Source organism: Amphiura filiformis, chromosome 6 (assembly GCF_039555335.1).
Source record: "Amphiura filiformis chromosome 6, Afil_fr2py, whole genome shotgun sequence".
Taxonomy (NCBI): Eukaryota; Metazoa; Echinodermata; class Ophiuroidea; order Amphilepidida; family Amphiuridae; genus Amphiura; species Amphiura filiformis.
This window is the reverse complement of record NC_092633.1, coordinates 59,152,432-59,173,487: the sequence shown is the minus strand read 5'-3', so window position 1 is coordinate 59,173,487 and position 21,056 is coordinate 59,152,432. Positions and strand designations below refer to the sequence as shown.

The following is a 21,056-nucleotide window of genomic DNA, read 5'->3' as shown; positions in this document are numbered from 1 at the left end:
GACTTACCTTATTCATAAATGCTTGGGCTATCTTCAGCTCCAAAGAAACTAGCACTGTTGAATAAAACCACAATTTGGTGTAAAGACAAGAGACACAATTACACTATAATTCAAAATTAGTGTCAAAAATTTAACAGTTTCATTTTCTAAATCACAATCAAAAATTCTATAGTTTTTTGAACATCAAACAACAAGTGGATAGTTGCATTTAGTACTTAAGTCATCTTAATTTAATAGTTCGTCTCAAAGCCCTTCGCAAGTTAAAAACCTAATGCGGAATGAGTTTTTTAGAGGTTGTTTTTTTAATTTTTATAGGACGAGGACGAGGTTTTTGAGAAGAATATACCACATTTTTATCTCTCAAGGAGGTTTCACTGTGGTCAAGATGAAGAAATTGATTGAGATTTACAATTTAGGCTATTTTGATGTCTGGTGATGTCAGATGTGAGATTTTGTGTGGTTTTTGAAAAAGAGGGTATTTTTACTAATGCACGTAGGGACTTTGAGAAAAACTATTAAATTAAGATGGCCTTATTATAGCCATTACTTCAAAATTAAATTGAATCACCATCATTAAAATATGATGAGAATTGTAGGAATACAATGTTCATTCTCAAATATTTTGCATGGTTTTTCATGGGTAAACCAATTCATTATTGACATTAATTTATGTTCATAAAACTGTAATTCAAATGTTCCCTATCTCATGTTACACATTCTCTTAGATCACACATTTTGAATGCCTCAAAATCTTTTACATTATTATAATTATGTTCTTACATTCAACAGCATTGCCAGCCAGTTGGCTCAAGATCAACCTGGAATCTGTTGGTTTCTGAAAAGCAATATAAACAAAACTGACTTATATAAAAATTAACAGAATGAAGACAATGGCTTCATGGGTATGATAATTATATTTAAATAATAATATTTTTAAAGGCAATTTCATTAATAAACTCCAGAATTGAACTGCTTGAAATGTAGAGTTGTGTAGCCTATTTTGTTTCATCTTTTATGACTACACTGCCAGATTACCATTGCTGCCTTACCAGTTTAGCAAATGCATTTTAAAATACATGAGTTGTGGATGCCATCAAAAACACTAGGCGTGTAGCTGATGGCACCCATTGAATATAAAACCATTGTTAGATTGGAAATTCTATGAAGAAATTATTTCAATTTATCATCATTAACCATATATTTCACTAGTAAAGAAGGTGAAGAGAGAAGTCTAAAAATCAATTTCACATTTCCAAACAAGAATGACATGTCGCATTTGTCGTATTATAAAGGAAGGAAATGAATCATGTTTGGTATCTAAATAATTGCATGAATTTACTTTCCAAATATGTATTTGGATTTCCCTTCTACCAATCCTAGGAAAGATATGATGGTTCAATGATAAAGAGACTTTTGGGACACCTTGTATATATCGGCCTACCATGAAAAAGTAGATTTGAAGCGACCAGTCACTTTATATGCGAGAAATTGCATTTGAATAGTTGCAATTTTACAAAATCAAGTATATGGAACTGTTTTGGTGGTGTGGCCCCAATATGGAGAGTTTTTCCTTACCTCTTCTACAACCAGATTCTGTATTTGTTTGATTTCATGACCAGTATCCAAAAGACCTGAAAATTATAATAGTACATTATTCAGTATTCTTAAACACTTAATAATGTTCTTGCAATCTTATTGGTTCTTACCCGTGTGATATGTCACAATATCACACACTTTAGCGTGTGTGTGTCAACGCGATACTCGTCATGCTCGTACACGGTATTTGAACCAATCAGAGGTGCATAGCAACAACGGGACTGATCGATTCTAAGCCCTAGGTAATTCCTTGTCAAATGTAGGATTTAATTTGGTTAACATTTGGTATACTTATGAGTAATATATTTATTTGAATTGAAATGTTTAAGAATGAGAATAAAGATCTTGTTTCTAGTCAATGTCGTGCATCTATCGTCTCATATAACACGCGACATCAATTTTTTTTTGGCGTAAAACAACTCGGCCTCGCCGTTGTTTTACTTAGAATAATGATGTCGCCCGTGTTATATGAGACGATAGATGCACTCCAGCGGCTAAAAACAATACCTTTATTCTCTAATTCAAAACTTCCAATCATATGTGAGTACAAACATAACATCACATATGGCTCCTATGACAGGAGCAGTACCCACTCAGGTAACCCCACTCCATGTGTGGAAGATCAAGGCCATATCTTCCATATAGGGGATGTATGGATTACAACTGGACAATAATGCCAACATCCATTCAAAATTGGACGTGCATACCTTTATTGGGATTTAACTTTCATGTGGCTCTATGCAATCAAATACAAAAGAAACTGAATGACTGCATAACAAGGAGATTAAACCCAAAGAGTACCGACTTGCCATTTTTATGTGTCAATCATGGAAGGCAAAATAGTGTAGCTCCCTGATTAGCCCACAGTAATCTTAGAGATGCAAATTACTGTTCAATAATCAAGTTTTTGCTGATAAATGCAAGAGGTGCAATATTTTGGTCTCCATGCATGACAAACCAATACGTAGATTTATCATAATTTATGCACAGTGCAATTCTGAGTCAGAACTCTTTGATCCGTATCATGCACATAACAAGTTAGACCAGGTCTACCTGGTCTAACTATAAGGAGGTTAAACTTAGGGAGGGATCCTTTTACTCATTTCTTTTCCTTCTTTGCTCCTAGCAAAGTCCAAAGATTAAACGGCTGCCATCTATAAATATTAAGTTACGTGTATTTGCCCTTAAACAGGATTTAAAATAATATAGAATAATTGTAAATGCCAAAGCGTTCTTAGGCTCCGTTGGACTAATCTCCATAGTTAACCAGGCCTAAAGTTAGACCTAGACTAACTTGTTTTGTGCATACTTAGTGCATCAACTTTAGTGACTCATTATGCTTGATTGTGTCACAAAATCCACAAATATCTCCGAAGCAAAAAAAATGAAAATATTCACCTTCTTTTTCAATCAAAGCAGCCATGTTTTCTTTGAATCTATTGAGCGCCCTCAGCAGATGCGTTGTCTCTTTGTACACACTATTTAAGGTGCTCTTCATTTCTTGTTCTTGCCGTCGTAATCCTGCTTCGCCCCTGAATGCAAACAGGTCAAAAGTTACATCAACACATTATAGTCATTTGGGGAAGGTTATTTTTGTCTTAACTAGCCTCCATGCCAATGCCATTGGATGACAGTATCTATATTCAGAAAGAACACATAACTTATGTGCATGTAAGTTAGATATGACATTAAGTGAAATCCCTAGCTGTTGAAAATTTTTTGCACTGACAAAGCACAGATTACTGAATATTAAAGTAATCTAAGAGTATAATGGCTCAAAATAAATTGAAAAGGATACTGCAACATCAGTTTTTTAGTATTGCCACAAAATACTGCGATTATGAAAAAAATGACTTTTTGCCAAATATTTTAAGATGTTTATATCATGGTAAGGAGTCCATATCCACAGCATCAGTGACAGTGGGTATCACAGAAAAATTAGATGTTAAATAGCACAAAATACTCTGCATAGAATGTTTCATGCTTTATTGCAGTTCAGATGCAACCACAGCAAATAATGTGCCTGCATTGGCATGGCATATTCCAGTTGAAATCCATACACCCCTATGGAAGACATAACTTATACCTAAGGTGATTCCATGTGTGGGAGAATAAGGTCATGTCTTCCATAGGGTATAAAGGATTTTAACTGGATAACCCCTTTACAACGTACATGTTTCGACAAATCACAGTGGCGATTTTGAATAACAGGCAGGGGGTAATGTAATTTTGCAGTGTATACAGTTGAGAGCAATATGTACTACACAAAATATTAAAATGCTACTGCTCATGACTGACTTTCTTTATGAAATGTAAGACTGATTAAACGCACCTTTGTTTTTCCTTACTCTGGTATTCCTTGAGACGATGTATTTCTTGTTCATAGTCTCCTTTGATCCTGGTAACCATCTGGCGGAATTCTGCCGGAGAACCAGTTGGAGCAGGGATATTTTGCATCTGCTGTATGGCAGATGACTGCTGTTTTACCTGGGCTTGTAAGTCAGAGATCTTGTTTTCCTTGAAAAAATAAACAAATCATTTGAAATTATGACAACTGTATTTGTACTTCCAGCATGTGGAGTTGCTCGCCTGAAATACTACAATAATTTTATACTTGATACTTGGGTGAGATCCTGAGTATATGCAATCAATATGTTTTGGCAAGAGATGAGGAAGTGGAAGGAAATAAGGTTCTGTGGAAGTAATGTTGTTGCTTGAGTGCTGACTAGAAGGCTTCAGGTCCTTGGTAGGATAACTCAATCCACTGATAACTTTGGACTGTGCTGTCAGTACTGGATCATAGATTCCTGATAGTTTGTTTTTTAATGTCTAACTATTTTTATTCAAAGATATTTTAATGGCAGTGCATAAAATCATCTGTTTGACTCCACTTTTAATAAATTAGTAACTTAGGTGGACATACTGTTTACCATAAATGGAACAAGCACCACTCACCTCATACTGCTAAAAAAAATTAGCTGTGATTAGTTCAAGTTGTGTTAATATGGAAAACATTTAACTTCTCAAATTTATATGGAAAATAAAAATTCTAAGAAATCAGAATTCAACACTTACCTGTATATGAATTGTTTCCTCTTTGGCTTTTATATCCTCTTTGAGTCGACCCACTTCAATATCATATGCATCCACCTGAGTAGTAAAACAATGAATTGTTATGATTTAATCTATTTGACCATTTATATTCTATCTTTATTACCGAAACTGGCCTGTAGATCTGTCACTGCATATTCAGTAGTTGGATATTTATATGGCAAGCAGGTACATCCACATTAATTAGAGAATAAACGCCAGAAATTTTTATTTTGACTATCCTCTACCGTGTGATAGACGACAGGCAGGTCCAATATTTTGAGTAGTGGTCGCAGCTGGCATCCACTACGATAAAAAATATTGGACCTGCCTGTCGTCTATCATAGGTAGAGGATAGTCAAAATAAAAATTCCTGTCGTTTATTCTTATTCTTAGACAGTTAAATTTTATTTTAATAACTGTAAACTATTTTTTAAAGCAAAAAATTAAGTTACCATCATAAAAACTCCCCTTTTCTAAAATGAACGAAACTTGTTTACAACTTCACATCTTTTGTTATGCGCGTACTGCTAAGCGCGTGCAAGTATTCCGCAATGCGCTCACGCATACAACGCATAATACATACGCCAAGACCTCTATGAGCGTGTTAAGCGTTATCAACACTCATGATGACGTGGGGTCGCTACGGCCTGATAGACGACACCAAATCATGCGATATCCAATCAGATTATGTGTCTACGAACTAGACCACTTCCACTGACTAAGAATACAATATAAGATAAGAGAGTGCATCACTATACTAGAAATTTCAATTGAATGAACACAGCCTGACATAGCGTGACGATTTTTCGCATACACTGCACGATGTACGCCACACACCGTCATCAACCCTATATCTTTGTGTCAAAAATTGCCGTGATAGTACGATGAATCCTCACGTTTTTCAACAGCTACGCATGGTGATTTTATTCGAGATAGGCTGAGCGACTTAGGCTAAGCATACAATTTGAGATTTTGAGAGCCTGCCACACTGTTTCTATTCTATGTTTTTACGATTTTCGCATGATCAGTATATGGCTGGCCGTAACCGCCATAACGATGGAGCTGCTACGCCAGTAGCTTACTTTTTTTCGTCATGGAGCTAAATTGACCAATCATGTTAGATCTTTTCATTACGCGGAGCCAGTGGATGCATCCTCGCTTTCAGAGAGAGAAAACTCTTGCCAAAATTAATGTTTACTATGGGGATTTTAAATGAATCGATTGTAAATAAACCACGACCAGTTGTACAGGATCAATACCATTGTTTGATTAGTGTATAGTCAATGTTACCTTGCATGCATGTGTCATGTGTGTGGCATGTTTGTTTGTTTGTTTGTTTGTCAGGCCAGGATCACTGACACCCACGGTACTGATACTGTCATACTATCACGGTGATCATATTGTTGAATGTTGTTGACTTTAAAATAATCATGATGCAGTCATGTCTACAGTAGAATTCACCACGACCTTTGAAGGACTTAAACCCCATTAAAAGCTATTAAACCAAGATAACACTCAATGAAAACAGCTCAACTATGTTACATCAGATCTTCTCTGGTTAAATACACACTGCACTTGTGTCTGTTTTACCTGTGCAATGAGCAATGAGCTGGTATTATAGTTTCAGTTGGGTGAACGATTATAAAGCTTAACGCAAGGTAACAATACTGTGGGCTTTTGTTTACGAAATGAGACAATAGTCTGCTTATTGTTAACCAGCGTTCTTGAAAATGAGAAGCTTAATGACTTAACACGGTTTAGAAATAATTTCTTCATATTTTTTGGTGTTATCTGTCGTTTACATATCCTTCCTAAAACACTAAAGTACCAATATTTCCAAACACCTAAATTAGCTAAAAATTTAGGACATGTTACAAAACTATATTTTCTAGAATTTCAGAGAATACTTTAAATATTGGCCGCTTATTTTTTACACAGTAGTGACGTCAACTAGGCAATGGCCTATACTTCTAACATACACTATTTGTAGAGGTCACGCGTCAATGGTGAGCGCACTGAGTATTGTGTATAGGAAAACGGACAGTAACTACAGTATGTATGGCCTACTACTAGTATATAAAGTAAATCCGAACTGGTTTGCAGTTTGCTGAAGGTCGAATTCGCAGGGACACCGCGCAAGTTATACAAATTATCTCCCCGCGATACACTGCAGATCGCAGAACTGTGTGCATAGTTTACCACCACTCTGCCTAGCTATATAGTTATGTACAATACTGTATGAGTTTCTTATGAGTGCATGTCCATCTTAATAATAAGTCAGTTCGTACTTTTCATAAACTACTTTTTTAATTTTATTTTTCGTGACCGAGGATATCTTGCAACTACGTGATGCACGTCTGGCAAAGTCTTAATGAATAAAGTCGCTTCACGTAATGAGTAAGTCGTACTTGATTGGTCAGTTTTACCTCCGAGTAATGAATGAAACTCTAACATGATCATGATTGGTCAATTTGGCTCCACGCCAATAATAGAATATCGATTTCAATCGAATTGAATACGTTGCTCAGTTTTGAGTTTGTAGTTGACTACTAAGCGACCTAAGCGATCGATTGCTAGCCAATCAGATAGAACTCCTTTTCTTATGCTCGGTGAAATACCACTCGCCCGTCAGCTCACCAATGGAGTATTAAATTTATATTTATCGTATAGGGCGTCGACACTGTGCGCCAGTGTGTGCGCCTGTGCATGCATCCCTAATGTGGAAGTGAATCCAACCATGCCAACACACTCATGATTGGTTAGTATTTTAAATATTGTATCCAAGGTTGTGCATTCGTGTTGTAGTTTGAAATATGCGATATATGATCGTGGTTGGATCATGTACAGCTGTTGAAAGCTGTGTTCATTCAATTAAAATGTCTAGTATAAATCACTCCACACTTCATGTGAGAATAAAATCCATCTAATTTATTGCCTTTTATCCCCTTGATATAGGTCCAAATTAAAAATTGAAGTCTTTAACTTGTATATCATGAAGAAAAAACTTCAACATTTAATCTCCACAAAGTTATTCTGTGGCAAAGTTGAGCATGTCTGGTTCTCAAATCTGAGAAATGAATTTTGTTGATTTTTTACAGGTTTTTATTGCACCTTGAAATTGTGACAAAATCAGGTGATCAATCCTATAGACCTATATGCCAATAAAAGTGTTGCAATCTAAAGAAACAAAGCTTTAATTTGGAATTAAATTTATTGTGCTGTGTATTGCAGGGAAGTCAGAAATGGTATGGAATTAGCGTGTGTTTCTACATGGACACTGAATTAGTGTGTGTTTCTACATGGACACTGAATTAGTGTGTGTTTCTACATGGACACTGAATTAGTGTTGCACCCTGATAACATGATCCTTATTTACTGTAGCATAAAAAATGTAAAAATATTGTTTTCATAAAATACCTCCTTCTTGTAATCCTTGATTCGTTCCACATACTGGTCTCTCATGGATTCCTGCCTAGATTGCTTAGCCTTGTTTTGTGTGCTGCTTATTTCAAGACGATTCTCATATTCATCAATTTTATCTGTAAATGTGCAACAACATAACACACACAGTTAGTTAGATACAGCTTAGCATTAGGGTTTAAGTTGGAGTCAGGATTTGAATCACTTTCTATGACTACTGGATCTGCATCTGATTGGATGAGTCAGCAGTTTCATTTTTTAACTTGAGCATTTGCCAACTATGATGGAATAATGGTCATAGGATCATACAAATAATATTTTGAATCAATCATAATAATACTGCTACAAAATAATAGCTAAAAACTGAAAAATATGTTTGTGGCAGGATGATCTTATGCCTCTGTCTCTGCCTGAAGGAGTCAATACTGGGTGCTGTAGTGGTCTCGCTGGTCGGTCAACTTGGTCATGTCAGCAATTTCCTTGGGAAGAGCCAAAAGAGGGGAAAGTGAGTAAAATGTTTGGCAGACCATGCAGTCTGGAACTTGGTCATTACACTACCTCTGATCATCATAGGTGTGGACACACATATATATATAAACACCTCAAAAGAAATAAGTCCCCCTCTGAACATGTCGTCATAACATCGTAAGGTTTCATTTTGTACCAACAAAACTAACTTTGAAATAATTATATGACTGTTTACTAAGTGCTGTGTGAAAATGAGAGATTTCCATGACTTCAGTGCTGCATGAGCCTAAATTGAAGGCAAAAACTGCCCTTTTCCAAAGTCACAAAGTAGGTCTATGCTTGTCACAAAAGTTGATTCATGGCTTGTTACTAATGGAAAACCCCATGTGTTTGAGTGCAGTTTAAAATCCTCACTAAGTGAACATTTACTGTAATGTGTGTCGATTCTTAATCATTCAGCCATGCAAATCCCCTTGGTGCAGATTTCAGCACAGTGAGTTGTAAGATGGTCAGTTCCTTTCCTTGTCCCAATACACCTTGAAGTTAACAAGCATAGGCCTACTTTGTGACTTTTGGAAAGGGCACTTTTTGTCTTCAATTTAGGCTCATTCAGCCCTGAAGTCATGGAAATCTCTCATTTTCACACAGCACTTAGTAAACAGTCATATAATTATTTCAAAGTTAGTTTTGTTGGTACAAAACGAAATCTTACGATGTTATGACGACATGTTCAGAGGGGGACTTATTTCTTTTGAGGTGTTTATATATAGAGTCGACATATTTTATCATTATACCCACTAAAACCTTAAAATAGACAAGCAATGTCAAACTCACCCATAGCATCAGCCAGCTGCATTTGCAGGTTCTCAACAACACGGTTCAGTTTTTCCGATGTATCCTGGTATAAATTATGTGATTTGAAGCAAAAGAAATGAAATAACATTTTAATACTCTGTGAAGCAATCGCATGATTTTAAAAAGTCCATTATGAAGCCTTGAAAAATTTGTCTTTCCAAGTGCAATTTTCTCTTCTTTGATTCTTTCATTTTTTCAAGCAATTTTTATTTTCAAGGCAAATTTCACCAAAACAAGTGACAAACATGAGCCAATATTGATCTTTTTGTCTGATTCAATTCTTTTCATTGAATTATGCTACAATATGATTACACTTTCATTACTTAAGAATCAGCCTTCTAAACCCACTACCAACCAAATTATCAGCCTCTAAGAGCTCTCTTGATTGGTTACAAAGAGGACTATATTACGAAATGAGCCAATCAGAGATATGGGACAAAGAGTCAGTAGGGTTGGAGGGATTTAAGCTTAAAATTCCTCAGATATCTAAAAGTCCTAAGATTGGTTACTAAGACTATTTGTATCATGTAATTAACCAATCAAGGGCACTAGAAAAGCAGTATTGCATATGGGTTAAGAAGTTATTAACTTAATCATATTGTAGAAAATAATTAAGTACAAAGAAATTGTACAATCTTATTGGTCATATTTAAAAATATATAATTTTAGTCACAAACACCTTTAGTTTGCTCAATTTTCATCACCTGCAGAATTCCACGTGGTTTCAATATTTATGCCTTGATGTGTTTAAAATTACATCCTCTATTGTTGATTCCCAATCATTTGAATATATTAAACTGACCATTATAAATATGATTTTGTATCAAAAACAGCAAACAACATTATATAGAAGCAGCATGAAGACTTTAGTTGGCTACTGACCTGCGAATCGTCGGCTATCTCCTTGACTTGCTCTATCTGCATCAGTAATTCAGCTTCTTTTTCTGCATGTTGGGCATTTGCAACCTTCAACTCTTCCAAAAGTTTTGCTATATCATTATAATAATAAAAAACAATCATCACAGAATAAATGAATATCATTTTGTGTAAAGGTAAAAGACACACATTGCACATTCTGCTTATAAAACGAAACACATTACAGGCCTAAAAGAAAACACATTTCAGGCCTAAAATTTGTTGAATGTGGAATTATAACTATTATACAAGAGACATATGAGCTTTCAACAGATACCAAAATCTTACATTTTATGTGTTTTATTGGCTTTAAATGGGGCGGGTGGGGGTGGCTGTCATTCGGGTCACACAGATGCTACAATACCGTAAACCCCGTCTACAAGCATATAGTGTGCTTCTGATGAAAGCTACATTAATCCAGTCGCCATTATGGAGTTTGAGCAAATAAATTATGGATCCAAGCATATACAAACAAGTATTGTTTTAAGACCGATCTAGTGTATTGGTATATTAACGCTTGCTTCGAATTAATTAAGGTTTTATAAAAAACACTATATATGCTTGTAGACGGGTTTTACGGTATTTAACATGGGTGCACAGCTTGATTGACACAAAATTTTGTTTTATAGAGACCCTATATGCAAACATTTTCAATGCTTATGGGGAATCATGATTTTTGTATGTGACATTAACTGATCATTGTGATTTGGGCAATTCCAAGCGCATCATTCCGTACCGTGAAGTTTGCATATGAATTTCTTTTTAATGCAGCAGTCAAATAGGTAGGTGAATAGCATAATGGAAACTATTTTGGGTAAGTGAATCATTCTGGAAGGAGAAACTTTTCCAAACAACCCTAATTTCCAGTAATTTGCATAATTATGCAAAATTTGCATTGCAGAATGATGCTTGGAATAGCCCATTTAATAATAATAGTGCCTTCCAAGATCCTCAGGTGGTGGGATCACAATCATAAGCTTACCTTTTTTTTTTTTTTTTAGTAATTACTATATGATTTAGGTTGTAACTTTTTATCTCCAAAATTTAGAGATTCCAAAACACATTAATATTAACACAACATAGTCCAAACCTGGTATTAGATCAACATACTTCAAGGTAGAAAGAGCTGATGAAACATCAATATGATCCTACCATTTGTACACAATTGTTGCAACTTTTATTTGGTATTTATTTATTTTATTTATTACACTTTATCACTTTATCACTGGCACAGAATTACAAAAAAAAATATAATATTGCACATAAGATACATCAAAAATTACACAATATCATGAAAGGAACAAAATTTATTTTTAAAAGTCCAGTGAATGGCTGGAGCGAACAGGTGCCAAGCACCTCTAAGACCGCCCACCAAATCCAAAAAAGAAGGGAAGGAAAAATAAATTAGAGGGGGGGAATGCAGGTTAAGTTACGTTTGCCTGCAATTTGGAAAATTACAAATAGAGATGTTGCGCTTTGAGATACCACTCCAGAGGGGTCTGCAATATTCCAAATCACTACGAACCAAGGCCGAGTACAAAGTCCTGGATACTTTATTAGGGCATTGAAGCCAATGGTGCGTTTAATCATACCAAGTTTTTGGTACACTTTTTAACAACCCTGTAATGTGATCATCGCAAGTGAAAGATGAGGAAATATCAAAAGCAAGATCTTTGATGGAACTAACACGGTCTAGAACGGCACCATTCATTTTATAAGCATGATTAATTGCATTCCTACGTCTGGTGATTGATATGATCTGGCATTTAGAGGGGTGAAAATGGAGATCCCATGTTTTGCTCCAATTAAATAATGCATTAAGGTGGCACACAGGATCACTCAAAGTGGAAATTTTTAGACATTGTTTTGTATTGTATCTTTAAAGTAATGAAGATAAGTACATAAAAGTACACATTTTCAGAAAATGATGCAAGGAATCCAACTATGCAGCAGATTTCTGCAAAAATGAGCAGATTTTGAGAAGCGCCAAAATTGATTTTCCATGCCAATTTTTTTTTTGGTCCGCCATAACAACTTACCTAAATATCAAAATTGACAAAAATAAGATATTTGTGTTCTAAAGACACAAATCTAGAAAGTGTTTCCTCAAATTTTTGAATTTTTTCTTCGTTTTGAAAATATACCTTAAAATATCCCAAATTTTGGTCAAAATTGAAAAAAAGTCAAATTTTAATCCTTTTTGACCCATATTTTTAAACGAAGGAAAAATTCAAAATTTAAGAAAACACTTTCTAGATCTGTGTCTTAAGAACACAAATATGCAATTTTCATCAATTTTGAAATTTAGGTAAGTTGTTATGGCGGACCTAAAAAGATTGGCATGGAAAATCAATTTTGGCGCTTTTCTCAAAAACTGCTCAATTTTGCAGAAATCTGCCGTGCTAGTTGGATTCCTTGTGTTATTTCCTTTCTGAAAATGTATACTTTTATATACTTATCATCATTACTTTTAAAGATACAATACAAAACAATGTCTAAAATACCCGACTTTGAGTGATCCTGTGTGCCCCCTTAATATCACTTTGGAGCATGTGACAATCAGAGACATCAGAGATGTTTTTATAACATTTTATCTGCAAACAAAGCTAAAAAAGAATTCTGGGCAACACTGGGCATGTCATTAATGCATGTATAAAAGAAAAAGCATAGGCCCCAATATTGAACCTTGGGGCACCCCTGAAACAACTGGAAGCCAATCGGAATTAAGCCCATCAATAACAACCCTCTGCTTCCCCCTGTTAAATAAGCGTGAAACCAATTGAGGAGGTCATGTCACTTATGAATGCACAGCATCGTGAAGTAAAAAAAAAAGGACATCCTAAAATAATGTCAGTCACCCATGCACTCTCACAAATCATTGAATGTGTCTTTAAGACTCATTTTATCTTAAAATGGCAGAAATAATGAAGAAGGAGCAGCCTATATGCTTCACTCTAGCATGTGAGACACAAATTAATATATGTGAGGATTGGAAATAAACAATGCAAGCCCAAGAAATTATGATTTAACTTATGTGTTTGGGGCTGAGCAAACTGACATATGAAAATTTTTAGAGAGAAAAAAATCAGGACTCAGCGGGGATTGCAACCTGGTCGCTGTATTAGCGGTCCAGAGGAGATTGAATACCGTGCCGGTTGTTGGATTACCAGTCCAGAGTCTAACCACTGCACTACCTGAGTTTACAGTCGGTACTGGGCAATCTCAACTTAAGTCCCCATGATAAAATGACAGATGCAGCTAAAGATCAAATTATTATTGATTAATTGATATTTTTTGTTGACTTTTACCTTTTTCTTCTTCCAATGCTTTAGTTGCTGCAGATCCAGCTTTGACAGCTGCTTCTAAAGCGGCAGCGTTTTGTTTACTGCTAGCCTTTTTAACTTGTTCATGAGCCTCTTTCAGAGACTTGTTTAAGGCAGCCTGTGAATAGCAAGACAAATAAATGACAGAGACTTGTTTAAGGCAGCCTGTGAATAGCAAGACAAATAAATGACAGAGACTTGTTTAAGGCAGCCTGTGAATAGCGAGACAAATAATAACAGAGACTTGTTTAAGGCAGCCTGTGAATAGCAAGACAAATAAATGACAGAGACTTGTTTAAGACAATCTGCGGAAAGCAAAAAAAATAATAACAGAGACTTGTTTAAGGCAGCCTGTGAATAGCAAGACAAATAAATGACAGAGACTTGTTTAAGGCAGCCTGTGAATAGCAAGACAAATAAATGACAGAGACTTGTTTAAGGCAGCCTGTTAATAGCAAGACAAATAAATGACAGAGACTTGTTTAAGGCAGCCTGTGAATAGCAAGACAAATAAATGACAGAGACTTGTTTAAGACAATCTGCCGATAGCAAAAAAAATAATAACAGAGACTTGTTTAAAGCAGCCTGTGAATAGCAAGACAAATAAATGACAGAGACTTGTTTAAGGCAGCCTGTGAATAGCAAGACAAATAAATGACAGAGACTTGTTTAAGGCAGCCTGTGAATAGCGAGACAAATAATAACAGAGACTTGTTTAAGGCAGCCTGTGAATAGCAAGACAAATAAATGACAGAGACTTGTTTAAGGCAGCCTGTGAATAGCAAGACAAATAAATGACAGAGACTTGTTTAAGGCAGCCTGTGAATAGCAAGACAAATAAATGACAGAGACTTGTTTAAGACAATCTGCGGATAGCAAAAAAAATAATAACAGAGACTTGTTTAAAGCAGCCTGCGGATAGCAAAAAAAATAATGAGTAATAAAAAAAAATACAGCTAAATTGATGGTTGCCTGTAATCTGTGAAGATTTCATTATATGAAAACATAATCATGCTTCATAGTATACCAGTATTTCTAGTATCATACTGCACACAAGAAGTATATGAACACTTTGGAAAAATCATAATCTTAAAACTAAACCATATTTATGTAAATTAATTTTTTTATAGATGCCTTTGTATAGACCAAAGTGTCACATTTAAAATTGGGCCTTTGTCCATTCAAATACTAGTAACTTTGCTTCTAGAGGTTGCATTGGATTCAATACACTGTCAAAATGTGCAGGATGAGATAATGCATCTTACTATAAATAGGGAAATGTTGTATCTATCTATCTATGTATCATGTATAAAGGCTCCGTCAGTTTTGATCCAAATGTCGCCAAAAAGATCGATGAATATACGGCAACGTGTTTAAACTTTATTTGGTTGAAAACGGTCAAGAATTGGCCTCAAAATCAGTGAAAATGTGGTACGTTGCTATGCTGGGTAAACAAAAAAGGGAGTCAGTTGTCAAGCTAGCCCGTGCGTGTCGTGCGGGCGTATCTAATGCTCAAGCATTCGCAGAAGCGCAGCGATAGCGTGCTGGTAACGCAGCACACTACGCCATGTCGCGCGTAAACGCGAGAGTCGCAAGAATGAATGATAATACGGTGAACGAATCGACCGTGAGGCGTAATAAATACGGGAAAAGATGTGTGTTAAAAAGTACAAACAACATGAAGAGGTAGGCCTACTGTAATTAAAAAAGAAAACAAAATGAGGACAAACAGGTAGGCCTACGAGTATGTGGGTTAGCCTATAGTTAGTCACAGTAAGAAAATGAAAACGGGAATAAAATAGGCTAAAGAAGGAAAGAATAATAAAATCTAATAAAATTAGATGATTTAAATAAAAAAAACTATTAAACTGAGGACAGAACTAAATAAATAACATGAAAACGGGAAATCACAAGCTAAGCAGCAAATAAAAAATGAAGTCAACAGGAAATGTAAGAAAGGACAGATTTAAAAAATAATGGGAACGGGATTGAGTAAATAAAAAACATGGTAACGGAAATTTGCAAGCTTAGCAGCAAAATGTTTTTAAAAAATGGAACAAAATTGGCCCATGTAGAAGAAACTAAAAAGAAAGAAAGAAGCTAAAATGGAAACTTATAGGCTTAACGAGGGTCAGACTCAGATAAATGAAATTTACCTTTTCAATGATTCTACCTGTTCAGTAATTCCTCCCGCTTTAGTGAACGCTCCCATTTACTCACCTAGCGGGGACCCGCGTGTAGCGCGGGTGTCCCGCTAGTCTATTATAAATTTACCCAAATATGGTTTAGTTTTAAAATTATGAATTTTTTTCAAGTGTTCAGATACTTTCTGTGCACAGTATATTCAAAATTTATTTCACTACAGACTCCTTAATCAGTCCTTAAAATCACTGCATATATTAATTCATCAGGTTTGTAGGTAAACGGACTGAATATATTGAATGGTGACAGTTGGTAACAGGTCCAGTCATGCTGGAAGCTTTTTTGGTCATAGTATTATAAAATAGTTGACTGAGTAATTACCCACCTTTTCAGCTAAAATGTTAGTAAATGGACTTTAAGTCCCAATTACTAACATTTTAGTCACTTTCTTTAGCACAAAACCAGAATTGTACTCACGATTGATGGTTCTGCCTATCAAGGTTGATAGACAATTCATAATGATGATGGTTGATGGTATACAAAATTCTGTGCACCAACTGTAACCATTACTATGTAGGTTAAACTGGTCGCAAATTCTGGATTTGTCTAATAAATGAACACCAGAAAGAAACAGCTATTAAAGAGTCCAAGACTTAATTGGCAAAACAACACTTGTCAAACTCGCAAACAAACGCTAAGTGGACAGTCAAAACCGATCATAGCAGATTATGCTGTTCAACAAAATCATGTCACTAACTGGGACAATGCAAACTCTAGACACATCAGAGAATCCATCAGGAGAAGAGGACCCCACGTCATGAATAGGGACAAAGGAGCCCACTTCTTAAGTTGCATATACAAGCCACTCCTGACTGATAAAAATATGCCATCTAAAGTCGGGATCCAGCAAACCGGAAGTGAGGAGCAACCATCATCATTCTGAAGATGTATATCAATCATGATAGACTAAAAGGTCAATCGTGAGTAAAATTCGGATTTTGTGCAAAAGAAATTTATTCAGTCAAATCAGTCCGTTAATTTTAATAACATTTTAGCTGAAAAGGTGGGTAATAACTCAGTCAACTATACTATGACCAAAAAGGCTTCCGGCATGACACCTGTTACCAACTGTCAACATTTGATTACCAATTTGCCTCAGATGAATGTCACTTTCTTGGAAGCTGGAATAAACATGGTCATCTGATGTAACATATTCCCCATCTGGATTATACATTATATATTGCCATTGGCTGTTTAACAAACTGGTAAACTGGTTATTGCAAGGAAATACTTCTTTTGGAACTAAAGCTGTCAATTAGAATGGCTGAAAACTTAGAGGGGTATGATAGTGTAATGAATAATAATTTTTAGGAATCTATGAGACTGTGATCAAGTCTAAGGTCAAAGCGGTCACAACATCACAGTCTCGGCAGGGAATAAATAAAGATTGGGAAGCGTCACTCGAAGATAAATGTAATAAAACTATGGATGCCGCCATTACCCTGCCATCGCGTAGGCCTGGAACACTACCGCGATTTCTACTGGCTGCATCGCGCCCGTGCTCCACGTTCAAGAAATAAAATTACCCGTGAAAATCACGGCTTGCTGCAACCAAGGTTAGACCTTTTCAAGCCTGCAACAGCGTATTTTTTCAAATGTTGAATAGCTGTTTTAATACTTTTAATAATATTTTTAGCGCATCCATTAACTTAATTTATTAAATATATCAAATCGACCAACAATCCCACTCTCCAGACCAAGATTTATACATTATTTTTTCAGGATCCGGCACACACCGAAATCTACACTCCGTCCCTACACGTAAGACTTCGCAATAGTCTATTCAGATATCGTTGTCAAGCTCGAGGTGATTGACCCTTGATGATTGACAATTGGGAACCCGTACTGTTACGCGTAGTCATGGTGCTGGGAGCAGCTGATGGGCGCGTTCGGGGGTGCTGGCGACCGTCGAGTCGCCCTTTTCCCAAGATGGCGACGCCCATGCTGGTACCAAATTTGTGATTCCCGCAACTTCTGTATAGCATACCAGTAGCGTGCAAATTTGGCCAAATTTGGAGAATCGGCTAATCACTGTCAACCCCTTGGTCTCGGTCTCACTGATTCCGAGAGGTAGGAATAACTTTCTTGTGTCTGGATCAAAAGTTTTATACTTCAATCATTTAATAACTTACATAAATTGATCTGTGCTTACCATTTTCGCATTCAGTTTCTGGACATGGGCTTCAAGTGCTTCCAGTTTTTTTGTTTTCTTGTCCAATTGCATCTCTGTTTTCTCATTCGATTTCTGCAAATGGTTCACCTTGACCTACGATACATAATAAACATGGATCATTAAAGACTATCATATTCAATAGTTTAATAGGGTGAATGTAATTGAATTGTATAAAAGTGCTGGTTAGTTTTTTTGGTAAATCAAGAATTCCTTCACAAATTTTAACCTTACACCATGTGCATACATCTTTATACTGCAAAGTTCACTAGCAGTCAACTGTGCAGTAACAATGTTCGTTAATGATGTTCATCTGCATGACATTATGTTGGGGTAAATTTGAGAGAAATTGGCTGCTGACTTGATATTTTACAGGAGCTGTTCATGCTTTTGACTCTGGTACATAAAGGTATAACTAGAATTATTACACAACAAAATATTGAAATATAAAAATAAAAGTTTAAAAAAAACATATCAAAAGACCAGCGAATAGGCTACGATAAACAGGTGTAAAAAACTAGAACCATCCCATATTAGAAAGACCTGAATAAAATTAAGAAAAAATGAGTGGATTGCCAGGGACAAAACCTTAAATGGGCCCACAGTTTGGGCAGTGACAAGCAGAAAACCAGATGCAGGTATCAGACGGAACAAATTGGAATATAGTCATGGAAGTAACTAAATTGGCACATGTTTTCAACTTTGTCCAGGAGACACTTTCTTTGATATAGTGTCTCCTGGTGCAGATGCTCTTATGTCAAGCCTTGGATTTAGGTCAAAGTTTCTACCCATTGGAGGTATACCTATTCATATCAAACCCCCAGTAATTTGAAACCAGTGTGAACCATCAAAGTGTATGTGAATGTTTTATTTCATTTACCTCAACTTCAAGAATTTCCTGGGACAGTTGCATATTTTCTTGATTACGTCTATCTACAGCTGCCAACATAAATGCAAACTGTTTCATGGCTGCTTTAATACCTACAAGAGGAAAAACAAAACATGGGTGCCATAATTATATTGTTAAACTCTCTTGTAAGCTTTCACTGTTTTGTAGAAAATGAGTACACAGCCTTGTGTACAAATGTCCATCTGGGATGTGCCTTTTGGTATACAAATGACCCTTTTTTCTTGGCCAATTTTGGTATATGGATGGGTCGTGTTATCATAATGTGTCTTTTTTTACCTCACTGTAAAATTATGCTGTTGGTCTCTTTTATGTAGGGTAATGAAACTTTACCTGGGTTGTGCTGTGAGCACACAACAAACCTCTTCTCAGGCCTACATCTACCATTTGCATGGAAAATGTTATGTTCAAAACATAAATGTAGTAAACATATACCAACCCTGAAGGTCAACTTAACATTACAGACATTAAACAAAAGAAGTTAGAGTTAAGTGAATTTAGATTTTGAAATCAAGGTCTTTAAACACAATTGTTATTTGAAGACACATTTTAATAACATTTAAATGTTAGGTTATATAAAGATCATGAATATGTTTTTAAAATGTTACTGTAAAATATTTTGGGCAAACATTTTTTACAAAATATTTTATCAACAGCTGAATGACATTCTGTTAGAATGTTTTGCATCATGTTTTCAAAAATGTTTTATGAATGTTATTAAAATGCTTTATACCCTTTATATAACCAGACATTAAATCTTTTCTGTAAAACGTTGCAATGTTGTGTGTTTGCTGGGATATCAGATCAAGTTACCATTTCTATCAATGTTTGTCCTAGCCATCCTGAATGCATCATCCAGCGCTTTCTTTACTTCTACTGCTGCTGATTTCCAATTGGCTAACTCAGCCATCAAGGCACTATCTGAAATGGAAAGACACAAATAAAAGCACCCCTTCAATATACATCATTATATCAATCCCCTTGCACTGACACTTTTTGCTTTGAACACCAGAAACTGTTTGTAAAAAGCAATAATAACAATAATAGTGCACAATACTGTCTACTAAATGGCTTCCCAGGTACTGTATGGATAAACAAGTGGTTGTTTTGTTTGGTCACCCGTACACTTTTATGATTAATAAGCAATAACAGTGAATAATGGTCCACGAATTGCTCAATTGGCCCTCCATTTTTTTCCAACTAGAATTTATAATGGGTCCACCATATAGCTGCAAATGGGCTTTCATTTTACAACATCCCTTCAGACACCCCTACAAATGAAAAATCAAGTGGCCGTCTTCCATACTGCAGTTACTGTCCGTTTTCCTATACACAATACACAGTGCTCTTTCCCATTGACGCGTGACCTCTACAAATAGCCCTCGTTAAAAGTATGGGGATATGACTAGTTAACGTCGCTGTGTGAAAAATAACCGGCCAATATTAAAAGTACTCTTCTAAAGTTCTAGAAAATATAGTTTTTAACATGTCCTAAATTTTAGCTAATTTAGATGTTTGGAAATATTCGTACTTTGGTGTTTTAGTTAATGTTATAGGTAATAGTACATTGCCTAGTTAACGTCGCTGTGTGAAAAATAACCGGCCAATATTAAAAGTACTCTTCTAAAATTCTAGACAATATAGTTTTGTAACATGTCCTAAATTTTTAGCTAATTTAGGTGTTTGGAGAGGGTCGCACTTTTGTGTTTTAGGAAGGATATGTAAACGACAGATAACACCAAAAATATGAAGAAATTATTTCCAAACCGTGTTAAGTCAACAATCATTATGTTGCTCATTTTCAAGAATGCTGGTTTACAAAAAGCAGGCTATTGTCTCATTTCGTGAACAAAGGTACACATACCATTGTTTCCTTTCGTTTCCTTTATAATCGGTTACCCAACTGAAGCTATAATACCAGCTTTATTGCGATATCAGTTCAGGGGCACTGCTAATTCAAAGACGCCTCTGATATCAAAGACGGGTCAGTGATTTCGCATTAGGGGGTCTGTGATATCACACACGTCGTGCTTTTTTTACAGTTCGGCACTAGATGCAGCACATCGGAACGAAGGTGACTGTATCGGAATATGCTTTCCTATGTTTA

At 35.7% G+C, this 21,056-nt stretch overlaps 1 protein-coding gene across 1 annotated transcript in view; it reads right to left on the bottom strand.

Moving 5' to 3' along the window:
• The window catches only part of LOC140155730 (uncharacterized), a 71,914-nt gene that overhangs the window by 23,044 nt on the left and 27,814 nt on the right, over nt 1–21,056 (bottom strand). The window contains exons 9-21 of the mRNA XM_072178667.1: nt 19,763–19,870; nt 18,923–19,023; nt 18,025–18,138; nt 13,656–13,788; nt 10,315–10,421; nt 9,412–9,475; nt 8,107–8,228; nt 4,672–4,746; nt 3,929–4,113; nt 2,995–3,128; nt 1,576–1,631; nt 781–835; nt 8–54 (exon numbers count right to left, since the gene is read on the bottom strand). Of these exons, the coding sequence (XP_072034768.1) occupies nt 8–54; nt 781–835; nt 1,576–1,631; nt 2,995–3,128; nt 3,929–4,113; nt 4,672–4,746; nt 8,107–8,228; nt 9,412–9,475; nt 10,315–10,421; nt 13,656–13,788; nt 18,025–18,138; nt 18,923–19,023; nt 19,763–19,870 (1,301 nt within the window). The remainder of the gene's footprint in view (nt 1–7; nt 55–780; nt 836–1,575; nt 1,632–2,994; nt 3,129–3,928; nt 4,114–4,671; nt 4,747–8,106; nt 8,229–9,411; nt 9,476–10,314; nt 10,422–13,655; nt 13,789–18,024; nt 18,139–18,922; nt 19,024–19,762; nt 19,871–21,056) is intronic.